This window comes from Pteropus vampyrus, unplaced genomic scaffold (assembly GCF_000151845.1).
Source record: "Pteropus vampyrus isolate Shadow unplaced genomic scaffold, Pvam_2.0 Scaffold667, whole genome shotgun sequence".
NCBI classification, from domain to species: Eukaryota; Metazoa; Chordata; class Mammalia; order Chiroptera; family Pteropodidae; genus Pteropus; species Pteropus vampyrus.
This window is the reverse complement of record NW_011889448.1, coordinates 833,836-846,902: the sequence shown is the minus strand read 5'-3', so window position 1 is coordinate 846,902 and position 13,067 is coordinate 833,836. Positions and strand designations below refer to the sequence as shown.

Genomic DNA, 13,067 nt, shown 5'->3' with positions numbered 1-13,067 from the left:
ATAATTACATACATACAATACAATATTACTCAGTGATAAAAAAGAACGAAATCTTGCCATTTGCTTCAACATGAATGGATCTAGAGCGTGTGATGCTAAGTAAAATAAGTCAGAGAAAGACAAATCCTGTATGATTTCACTCATTTACGGAATTTAAAAATTTAAAAAAAAAGAATAAACAAAGTAAAAGAGAAACAGACCCATAGATACAGAGAACAAACTGATGGTTGCCAAGAGGTAGGAGGGTAGAAATACAAGTAAAAAATAAATAAATAAAAATAATAAAGGGTCAAAAAATTTTTAATAAAAAGTAAACAGCAAAGGGGCCAGTTTCTATATGGCATTATTCTAAAAAATACAGCAAACTATCTAAAATTAACTTGTATAGACCATGCTCTTGGTAAAAAATAAAACTATAATAATTTTATAACAAATGAACATATTAATTTCTAATATATGTACACATTTTATAACACTCTGGTTAAAGTATTACTCCTCAATAATCAAACTAATTACTTATACCTTTTAAAATATTTTTAAATGGGTCAAATACATTTTTTAAGATATAAATCTTATTAAATTACAGGTTCAAGTCAAATTGTTCTAATTGTTCTACTATTCTCTTAATACCAATATATCAATATCTCTTTCAAGCTTGAGGTCAACTATGTTTGCTAAAGCACTGGCTTTAAATTAAGAGCAACTGTAATTCAAAGTCTCATTTTAAATCATACTCTTAATCTTTCTTCTAAAATTTAAACTCAGAGGGTTCAGTATAATGAATAACCATAATCATTATATGTTAGAACACAACCCATTCTAAACATGGCAGGTTTGTATGTAGTTGGAAGAGGGAAGCTGAATTAAAACCAAAGAAACAACCAACATGTACATTGCCCTCCTCATGAAAAACAATGGTTATGATGAAAAAAAAAAAGTACACCGTTATACTAGCAAATAAGACCATTTTCAAAGAAAGAGTTTAAGGATCTTGAAGTAGAAAGATATAGAGCATCATTTCTCAAGGGAAAAATGAGAGAGTGCCTACCTGAACACTGGAGCAGGTCTATCAACACCCACTTGCCTTGGTCTATTGACCTAATTTGACCACCCGCCTCCAAATCATAAAGCATTATTTTACTTACTGATTTCCAACATGACTGTCACAACGACATATAAGATGCGTTCCAGTCAATTTTCACTTGATCTCAATTAATTATGTACAAGGTTGGATCAGTATCACTTAAATTTAATACTTTATAGATTTGAAAATGCCAGCAAAGATACTAAGACTGTCTTTCATTTCTAGAGTGACTCTACATAATTTTTATCATTTATTCTTCAAATAAATTAAAAGAAGCATCTTTTATTTCCATTTTACATGTAAGAAAACTGATTTTGATTACATTAAGGAACATCCTTTTTGCAGAACAAAGCATAAACGCAGTAGTCAATTCCAGAATCCATAATTTCCGAATCCTATTACATGGGTTGTTCTATACCGTTACACTACAATTTGTGATAACTTAAAGAAAAAAATTTCTCACCTTTCAGACCATTTTTCCATATAATATGTCGGGTATTCTCATAATTTGTGTTCATCCAAATAAGCAGAATCCTTTCAGAATTAGAATATATGTTGCTGGATGCAAAAGGAGGATTAACTTTTGGTGAATTTTGCTCATATACAGAGGGCAAATTCTTTCTGGAATGTGGTACAATCCGGGATAGTACCAGAACCTGAAATTGGATAAAAGAAAGAGAAATAACGTTTACTAGACATGAATGGCAAAATAAAAATTTGAAGGAAGAGTAAATGAAAAATATGACAGGTCGATAAATAAAAGCAAGCATCAGTATTTTCTAGTTAATTACATCAACTCAAGAGTAAAGGAATAGATAAGATGACCTCAACTGCTCATTTTAAATCCTCGAATTTTTGCTTCTATAGCATCTGGTCTATAAGGTACCACACTACGCAATTTATAAGAAGAAGCTAATTACCTAAGGATTCTGGTTACCAATTTACAATGTGCATGTATGGGGGGGGGGGGCGCGGGTGGTCCGCATGCAACCAAGCAATTCTCAAACAACAGCAGAGCCTCCAATCACTCAGCTCAATTCTGACACTATCCATCCAGAGACAGCATCAGATTCCACAGGTTGAGTTCAGTCCTACAATGCTGCACCCTCCCATCAACTGCTTCAGATGCTAATCAGAAGCCTGGGCTGTTACCTATGCTTCTAACCCACCGACTATCCGCTGTAGGTTTCAATGATCCTCTCCTTGGCAACTCAATTGAGATGCCAGTTTTAAGTGCAGGTTGTTACCTATACTTCTGACCAACTAGCTATAAATCAGAGGTTTCTACGACTCCCTTGTTGGGTTCCATTAATTTGCTAGAGTGGCTAACAGAACTCAGAGAAATATTTTAATTACTAGATCATTGGTTTATTATAAAAGGATATAACTCAGGAACAAACATGGCTAAAGGGCATGAAGCTTCCATGCCCTCTCCAAAAGCTCTCCAACCCCTGTCTTTTATGGGTTTTTATGGAGGCTTCATTACATACTCACAATTGATTAAATCATTGGCATCAACTGAGTCAACCTCCAGGCCCTCGCCTATCCCAGGAGGACAGAGAGGTGGGACTGAAAGTTCCAACTCTCTAATTACACAGTTGTTTCCTTTGGTAATCAGCCCCCACCCTTAGGTGCAGTACAAAACTTACCTCATTGACTTAACAAAACATACCTTCATCACTCTCATCACTTAGAAATATCAAAGGATTTTAGGAGCTCTGTGCCAGAGATGGGAAGGAAGGCCAAATATATATATTTCTTATTATAAATCACAGTATCGCAGTATATAATTATATATATTGAGTGCTATACAATCACTATCATATGTACTTTCAGTTCCACATGAATTTTGCTATTATATTTGACTTATTGTTTTTCAATGAATGATTTTTAAAATCATGTGTTGTTTTAATTTATTTTTCCAATTGGCAAAGAAAGCACAATTAAGTAGAAATCAACAAATTCAGATCAGATTTAATTTTTAGAAGCTTATATTTCCATCGATCGGATTGCTTAAGTGGGAAGATGTAAGTAATAAACACTTCAAACATACCATAAACTTTTATTACCATAACAAAACTTCTTGCAGTAATTTAAGTCTAAATGGTATCAAGATCACAAATTTGTTGTAAAAAGAATATAACTTAATACCATAGGGTAAGAATTACAGAAAAGAAAAAAAATTAATTAAAAAAAGAAAGGAAGAGATTCAAACTTGTTCATCAACAGATCCTGTTAAAGAGGACCACATGGGAACCGATTCTGCAGTGAAGATATGAGTGTCAGTTAAGACAGGTGGAGAGAAAGCTCCAGGAAGAGACTGAGGTTACAGGGGAGTTTTCTGGTGGTAGAAGACACAGCATCAATCTGATCTCAGCTCTAAATCATGGGGATCAGTGACAGGGGTTCCAAGAAACCTGAGATGTACTTGGTTCCTAATTTACTAATAAAATCTGCAGGCCTAAAATTCCCTGTTTCCTTTGTCTTCTCACTCTCATTATCCATTGTGGCTCGTGGCTTCTTAATCATCTTTATCAAACCTCCTTCCCTCTCACCTATATACTAGTTTTTCTTAGAAGATCCTTCCTCTCAGTTTTAAAGAGCAAAAGATGACATCTTAATTAGCACACTGCAGTGTCCCACCGTGTGTCCAAAAGCTCTTGCATCTGCGCTCACTTTTCTTCCTTCTCCACAGCTGCAATGGATGAATTACCCTTTCTCTTATACTAGATACCAGGCCTTCTCATCTTCTAGGGACAGTCCTGTATCAGTGGTCTTTTGTACCTTTGGATCTTTAACTTCTCCCTCCCAACCAGTTACTTTTCAGCAATATCAGAAGATGTTTCACTTATACACTCAGCTTTCAGGGGGCTGGCTCTTCTAAACTTGAATTCCCAATAATTCTTTTATCTGTTCCCTCTACCAGTTACAACTCTTGAAAATGTTTTCTACCCTCACTGTAGCCACTTTCTTCCATTTGATTAGCTTATCAAACCAAGGCCCACCTAATGACCTTCTTTACCTCGTCATTACCACCACGATAAAAGTGCTTTTGGCATCTTTCTTGTCCAGGGAATTTTTAATCATTATCGTAAGCCACCTCTCAATTTCATCTGATATTGTTCACCATGTCTTCCCTCAAAGACTCTTTCCTCCTCGTTCATGATATCATAAAGTGTCACTGCTATCTTTCTATTTTCAGGCTCATTTGCAGTACTCTCTTCCTTTGCCTATTTAAACATTGGGTTTGCTCAATATTGGATTTCTAACCTATGCCATTTTTTTTTCACTCTACAGCTATTATCTCCCAATTTTACCCCCTACGAATCACTAAATGTGCATTAAGAAACCACATATAGCACTAATTTTTGTAATTCAAAAATAAAGATCCAACACAGTATTTAGAACATTAAGTTAGTGATAGTAATGAGAATATAGCTTCGTATCAGTGAGATGAATAATACTCTTATAATCTCTGTCCAGGTATCTACATATACCTGGATAATGAACATATTGACCTCTTTATCACTTTATTATTCAGTAAGTTTCTTTTCTTACCATTTCCACAAAATGAGAAAATCTTAACTCATAAGTTAACAGAATGGGTGCTCAGTTTGATTGTTATAGTCACGCTAACCATGAAGGCAGAAATTATACAGATATTTTAAATTAAAATCTACCTTCTAATAACAACCAAATGCTAAGCTACTTGATGAACATATCATACTCAAAAATAGAAGGTAAAAAAACTCAATTCAGGAAACAGTATTAAAAGCATTCATTCATCTTTGGGAAAAGTTTCTTCGGCTTCCATTGCCAGGACTTCAATAATCTTTCTAGTGTCTTTGTGCAAACCAGAAAAATGGCATGCTCTGTGAGGGGATGCTCTCATAGCAATCTTATTTAAAAGTAAAAGGCCCCCTTAACTTGGTGAGACACAGCTTAGACCATGATCCCTTGTCTTAGCAAGCAGAATGTTAGCTGGACTTCAGCATCCAATCATCAAATCAGCTGTGCAGAAATGACATCATATTCAGCTTAGCTGTTAAACTTTTTCTCCAATAAATCTTGGGAAAAAAGTGAAGCTTTTGATGCTTTAGTGATTTTAGTGTACTACATTGAAAATCATGATACTTAAATCATATAGGTATATGTCCAGTGTTTCCAAAACATGGAAAACATCATTTGATGCATCATAAAAGTTCACAACTTAAAATAAGAGAAATGGTATACTATACAGAAAAACAATGCTATGAAGATAATACTTTTAATCTCATTTCTATTGGGAAAATTCATGTGAGAGTGACCTTCCCTCCACTCTCAACACATCTCCATATTGGAAAGAGAATCTTGAATTCACAGAGATTACAATGAAATTATGTAACTCAGTAGCCTTATTTTGACGGTATTTACATTTTTTTTTCTGTTTCCTTTAACACTGAATTCAGAACAGAAGCATATTTTTAATCACCCATCAATCTGAATAAGAGTTCATTTGCAACGTCCTTTCATGTTGTGACCAACAGGTCATTCTCCATTAGTACATACTACCAAAGGATCTTCTCCAGGCTACATTACAAATTAATCTTTAAATGACAAAGAATCACATCTCCTAAAGCATGGGCTCTCACTGATAAAGAGAATACAATGTCATCACATACTTCATTCACACATATTTATCACATACATGCAAAGAATTGTTCGGATGTTCCCTATCCATTGTTGTATCCAACCAAAACGTGCAATATTTGTTATCACCTTTGAGAATAATTGTGCTTCCACACTGATGCCACTGACATTATGGGACATATTGCAAAGCCATTTGATAAAAGATTTTCATCAATTCTGCCTCTCTCCAATCATTTTGTTGAAGTGATTTTAAATATTCCTCAGAAATATGATCTCTTGTACCATTTTTGTTTCTTTTCTACAGAGGCATGATATTCTGAATCATGCCTCAGTCGAAATGGTGTCTTGCCGACCTTTAGCAACAAATACTCCAATTTGATTATAGAGAGATTTTGAACTGGTTCAGGGAAAATGTGTTTAATTAACCAGAAAGATCACTGCTCTTTGTTTAAAAATATCAAAATGTTTGACAGAATTGTACCACTATTCAAAAAATAAAACTTTATGATAGACAGTATACTGGGAACAAATGAATAGACAGTTTACTTAAAATTATGATTCAGATACTTATTTCTGATCACCTTTTCTTTTCCAGATTCATCTGTAGAAATATCACGTTCACTTCTTTCAGTATAGATTAATCCTTTATAGCCACATCAGATCCCTATTTATAATTGACATTTGGAACAACATTCTGAATTTGAGTGTTTCTGTTATTGTTTTTTACTTCTTATACTTCAATGACCCACTTTCTTTTGTGAATTGGAAATATAATGTAAGAAAAGTGCAACTATTAATCATGTAGATTTAACAAGCAAAAATAACTAAATAACACAAAATTAAATTGAGTGAGACAAGCTATATCCAGTTATCTAAACTATTAGCCAAGAACAGACGAAGGCAGTTTCAGAGTACATATGCATGACTTCTAAGACTTTGACAATAAGAACCTAAAGGGATTTATATAAAAATCACAAATCTTTTATTTCCAAGTTGTGAACTCATCTCAATAACATTACTTGCTTTTCAAATGAAATTGCCAATCCACTTCAGATTTAATAGAGCACCTAGAGCTACCCATGCTTTAGATACAATACATGGAGAAACACAGCTCTGCAGATGGTCTAACCGGGCAATCTTATCCATTCCTATGACTTTATCATTGAATCAGTGAAGAATCCCAAACATGTGCTGCCACCCAGATCTCTTTTTTGACTAAAAGACATACCTACCTGGTAATCACACAGGGCATCATAATACAGGACTAAAATTAATTTACCATGCTTTCTTGCCTTGTCCCACCCTCCACCCCCAACAGAATCTTATTATTATCCCTTGTCATGTTTCAGTGACTGGGATCAAATTCTCCTCAGTCACCCAAGCAATAAACTCACTGTCATCCTTGACTTCTCTGTCTCCTTCACGCCCCTCCCCTCAAAAAGGTAGAGTCATTCACCAAGTTTATTTAGTTCTACTCCTAATATTTATGAAAGCTGCCTCTTTTTCATCTTTCCCACTAACAGCATTCCCAGCACCAGACACTGAACTATACCCCAGTTTCCACACTGTACCACAGTAATATTTCTAGAATGCAAAACTAATAATGCTACCTTTATGTTTTAACTCCTTCAAAATAGCTCTGTACTAACCTTGTGCTAAAATCCATAAATCCAGATTTCTTGGTTTGACTCATAAAGTCAATTATGATCTAATTTCTGACTGGGATCATAGTCCACCCTTCTTATCCCCAGCCATGTTGTGTTTATTCTTCAAAATGTATCATGTTCCATTTAACCTCAGGCAGTTCCACACTGAATTCCCTTTGTCTTAAAATGTTATGCTCCTCTTCTCCCATTAAAACTCGTCTACCATCTCCTTCACACAAACTGTACTCTCTCTCTCAATCTCTCTCTCTCTAAATTATGCCCTACCTTGCCTGACAAACTTCTATCATTTCTCAGGACTCGGTTTAAAGTGATCTTCCCGGAAACCTTCCCAAGGCACAAGAAAGTTAGGTTTGTTTCTATGTGCATTCATCTTTAGTTCTTTGGGCTTACCTTGTCATTGCATTTGTCACACTTCCTTGTCATTACATATATTTATATTGCAGGACACAAAATTCTTGAGGAGACAGACTATATTAAATTTACTCTTACACCCCCAGAGCCTAGCATAGTATCTGAAACATAATAGTTGTTGAATTCATTCAAAAAATATTTGTTGAGCATCTATTATGTAGCTGACACACTATCAGACTTACAAATGATACTTCGTTTCTAAATTCATAGACTAATAGATTGAGGAAAATGGATCAAATAACCTAAACATATACACGAATGCATGCATAAATGAATAAATGAATGTGTGTGTGAATTATGTCCATGAACCAAAATTAGGACTAGGTTGTCCCTATAGTCGGGCATTTTCTGCTCTTCTCTTTTGGAGTGACTCATCTTTATCAGTGGACAAAATTATAGATGATGCAAATGGGAGTTCAGAAAGAAAAAAATTTCTTTTCTCAATTCTGATTTTGGCTAGGAGTCACAAATATCTCTATACATTCTTCTGGGAATTAATCAAGAAAAAACAGGATTTCTCTTCTTGACTGCCAGCAAGAAAGATAGGGCAGGGTGGGGGGGGGGGTGGTAAGAGGACGAGAGGAGGAGTAAGTGGGAATCATGTAGCAGAAGGAACTCTTCAGAAGGTAGATCTAGGTGGCTGGCTGCAGTGGAGGCTTGAGGCTGCCAGTAGGCAGCAAGAGGGCCCTGGGCTCCTGGGCTCCAGCAGAGAAAAACAAGAAAGAAATAAACTTTTCCTATATCAGATGGTTTTATATGGCCAAAATCAGGTGATCTTGGAAGAAAGTAGGTATGCCTGTTAACCTCAGAATCCTCAGCTCTAAACTGGGGGTTACTGGTTGCGAAGATTAAATAAGATAATGTTTAAAAAGCCTTTACAAAAGTCTCATATATACCAATCATTATTTAGCTTGTTAATTTGCTCTTTCTTTGGAGTGACTAATTGCTGCTATTTAATCTAACTTCTTCATTTTAACTCCCTGTCCTACAGCTTACCCTCTCTGTGGTTGCGACTTGTGAGGGCAGAGCAAAAACTTCCACCAGTCTTATTGAACAAGATCTATAGTGCCGCATTTGGAAATGTAGGAAATGACTCCAAGACCAAAACCAGTCCTTGTTTAAACATTAAAGATATAGCATGTGAAAATATAGCTACTTATGTTAATTTACCACACATGCAATTTGGCATGAAGTCAACTGGAGAATCTCATCAACACCTGATCTTGCCTACAGTTATACGATTCCTAGTGAATATCTCTCCAGAATAACTTTAGAAGAGACTACTATGTTTATAACAGAGTGAAACGCTTGGCCTCTCTGACTCAAATCTGCTTTGTTGCCATGGTCTTCAGGTCAATAGCTTCTGCTTAGTCTTGTATATAGACATACTAATCATTAGAGGAATTCTGTTTGCAGCTTCAGTTTTAGAAAAACAGACTCTTAACAGAAGGGCATCTCTCAAGGAGACAAAAGATATATAAAAATAATGACTGTCAAAGATTTGCAGGACCTTCGCGACTGGACTCACATCAACTAGAGTCAACAGACTAAAAACAAAGAAGTTTCACAATCTTCCTGGGACACCTGCTGGCACCCAGATGTCTGTAGTCAACAATCACCTCTTACCCCTCCCATTTCCCCTTTCCCTTGACATAAAAGAAATCTGAAATCTGTACTTTCTTAATAAGGTTCTTTAGGATGCTAGTCTACCATCTGCTCAGCTTGCTGTTTTTCTGAATACAGTTGCTTTCCTTGCTTCAACTCTGTCACTCAGTTTCTCGGATATCATGCAGTGAGCAGTAGGAGCTTAAACTCAGTTACATGTATTAGAGGTGGAGACCATAATTTTCACCTCCATTCATTCTTTAATCTTTATTTTTAGTACTGAAAAACACCTGTAGCTACCAATTTTACAGACTATATTTCTCAACTTCTCTTAAAGCTAAGCGTGGTCATATGACTAAACTCTGCCCAATGGGCTTTGAAAGGATAATGATGCATTTTTTCAGGAAACATCCTTAAAAGGTATTTACTTGTCCTCTACTCCCTATTTGTTCTTCCCTATTCTGAGAAACCGACCCAGAGATGAAAGCCCAGCACTGAGGATGGAAGAGACGCTCCACTACTTCTAAACCACTTACTTCTCCACAGTTCCATAAGAAGAATAAAAATTCAATCTTATTTGAGCCACTGTGTTTTTGAATCTTTTACAGCAGCATTACCTGTACCTTAACTAATACACTATTCTTGTAAATCGACCCAAAGAATCCAACACAGTAAATAAGAGTGGAAGTGTTACCTTATACATCTGAAGGAATACATCTGTCCATGCCCGTTGACTCCAGGCTTCAAACTTAGTCATATCTATAACGATAGAATGCTTTTCCTTAGGTAGAGAGGAACACACAGGCAAGGTAGTAGTGGAAGACTTGAAGAAATAAAATATCACAACATTAATTAAAATACAAGGCAAATATAATTCCAAAGTTTTAACTACTTAGCTAGCATATATTATAAAACCTATACATGTCCTTTTCATATATTCATCAAGATCTCTATTTCCCCATGTGCCAGTCATAGAAAGTATCGACATAGGTAACTTTATGGAAATCACAGACTTTTATTGAAGTTGTAGATTTATTCATTCAATGCATCTACTATCCCACTCTGTGGCATTAGTGGCACAATAAGATGCAAAGAATTCTGAACTCTGAACCCTCGAAAGAGCCACACCATTTGGATTAAGCCACAGGAACTCAGCAGAATGCCAAAGAACAGTCCCATGGCTCTACTACTAATGTCATGTGGTGACTGTAGTAACAGTGCCACAACTAAAGTAGAGTTGCCTCAAAGCTGACAGGTGCCTTAATACAATAGGTTTCCACAAAATGAATTGAATACTTTGAAAAAAATCTATGCATATCTTGTTTAATTTCTTCCTATTCTCCCCTAAAACTGAACATGGGAAGTGGCAAGTGGTGAGAAAATTAAACCAGCATTTCCTTTGAAAGATATATATTCTAAAAATGTATTTAAAAAAAAAATTACATAAGCACATATCATTCCTCATTTTTAAATCCTCTAAAAGAAGCAATTACTATATATTTAAGAAAACCATGTAATCATTTCTGCCTCGTCTCCACACAGATTTTTAGACAGATACTATATATATGTCATCCAGGCATAATCCTTAGGATATTTCATAAATAAAAAATCAAGGATTCTAAAGTGGAATCTTTAAGCAAAGACCAAAATCTAGTAAATTCAAAAATAACTGCACAGATGTTCTCAGAAATTACATTCTCTTACTGTAATTTTAATCCACTTCTTATAATCTTCTGGTTCAAACAGAAATTCTGGCAGTACATGAGGAATACATGCTCCCTGAGCACTAAAATTAAAAAAGAAAACTCCAAATTATTATAGTATAATACAATCTGTATATCACTTGCATTTCAATTAAATTATTTCAATGTATATAGTTTGTTTATTGAATTTTAATTTTAAATTTTAAAATTTATAATTAATTTTTAAGTTTCCCTTACCAGTGAAATGTGTATATGATGTTTCCTTTAGAGAACTGATTGAGAAAGAACTAAGTGCCTATAATCATCCACATTTACCCTTATATGTTAATGGAGTATAGTTATATGACTTAGTCCCTATTGTCAAAGCACTAGCCATCTTATTGTTGCTGTGCCATTACAAAATTTTTAAATAGCTGGAAAAAGTTTGAATAAAATAAAACATAGTCACCTAATGTTCATTGAATACCTATCACCATGTATGCCTGAATATAAAAAATATATATATATAAACAATAAAGATTTACTTAAGTACCCAAATATCCTTCTTTTGTTCACAGTTGATATTCTATTATATTTTAAAAGTACAACTAAGTTTCTAAAATTCATTTAAAAATATATATACATATTTACATGTATATAATTTATCATTTTTAAGACTTTATAATTTTTTCGCTGTCAAATTTCTTGAAATATTTTAATCCAAACTCTTCACATGTATGTCCACTTCCACCAGAACCACGTTATAGATATTTAATACAGTTTTGGCAAGAGTGATTCCTGGTTGGGATTTGAGTGTTTAGGTCAACCTCATTTAGTGAGCATAAAACCCCACACATCATAAGCATTTACGAGAGAAGAATGCCATCTCTAATATTTAACTTGAAATACCCTTAGCAGTTTATAGTCCTGTAACTACTGAGAAGTGGGATAAAGAAAAGGCAGAAAGGAGCCTTAAGATGATTTTGAAAGCTCAAACCTTGAAGATAGCACAGATGAATATGAGAAAAGAGAAGGAAGGAAGGAAACCGTAGTAGGAGAGCAAACAGTGAACACAGTTCTAGAGTTGTTAGATTTGTATTGACTGGCCCTGGGCCAGTTGAAACTAGTGGAAGAAATTGTGCTGCGTACATAAAGCTCCTTTGTTTGAAAGTCAAGCATCATCCCTTCTCTTTGGTTTTCACATATTTCCTGTCTGCATCTACATTATTCCTATGAATCTTCATTACATCGGAATTACTATAGGTTTACATAAAATCTAATTTTAATGGCACACCACTCCTTAGGATGAGCAGCCAACCTAAAGCCTATGTAAGAACTCAATGAGATGACATCCCATTAAGGTGAAATCCTAGAAAGTGAAACAGACAGCACAGAGACATATGAAGAAAGTGGAATACCTCCTTGCATCCAAAGCCAAGACGGGATCTCAGAAGGATATGATCACTTCTATAGAATACTACTGAAAGCCTAAGGAAAACTATCAGGAAACAGACTGAGAGCTACTTAAGGAGGGAGACCACATTGTATTCATTTGAGCACTCCACAGTGTCCAGCAGAAAATAAGCCCTCAGTAAAATGTTAATGTAAGAATGCATTTTTGCATTGGTAAAGACAATAGGCCCAAAATGGAGTTGGTTATGCTAAGCCCCACCTTACTAAACGGGGACTTAATTAACGTTTTGGCTCCCCCAAAGTGGAATCTTAAACTGTTCAATCAGAATCACCTGATCAGCATGAGTTAGGTAATGTGCCTGATAGACCCCCGCCATTCCCTAAAGGAAAGTGACGTTGCAATAACCAATCTGCCTTTTTGCTGTAGGGGTGGAAAACTTCCCTTTTTCCCTTTTAGATTCTTTGGTGGTCTAATAATCAGATTGACATAAGATAGATTAACAGGAGAAAAACAAATTTAATTATGTACCTAAGGAAGCCCCACAAAGACATGAGACTCCCAGGCAATCAGGTAAT

General features: G+C 35.1%; 1 protein-coding gene across 1 annotated transcript in view; it reads right to left on the bottom strand.

Moving 5' to 3' along the window:
• The window catches only part of CFAP47 (cilia and flagella associated protein 47), a 366,407-nt gene that overhangs the window by 209,542 nt on the left and 143,798 nt on the right, over positions 1 to 13,067 (bottom strand). Inside the window, 3 exon segments of the mRNA XM_011385160.2 lie at positions 1,548 to 1,740; positions 10,091 to 10,219; positions 11,101 to 11,182. Of these exon segments, the coding sequence (XP_011383462.1) occupies positions 1,548 to 1,740; positions 10,091 to 10,219; positions 11,101 to 11,182 (404 nt within the window).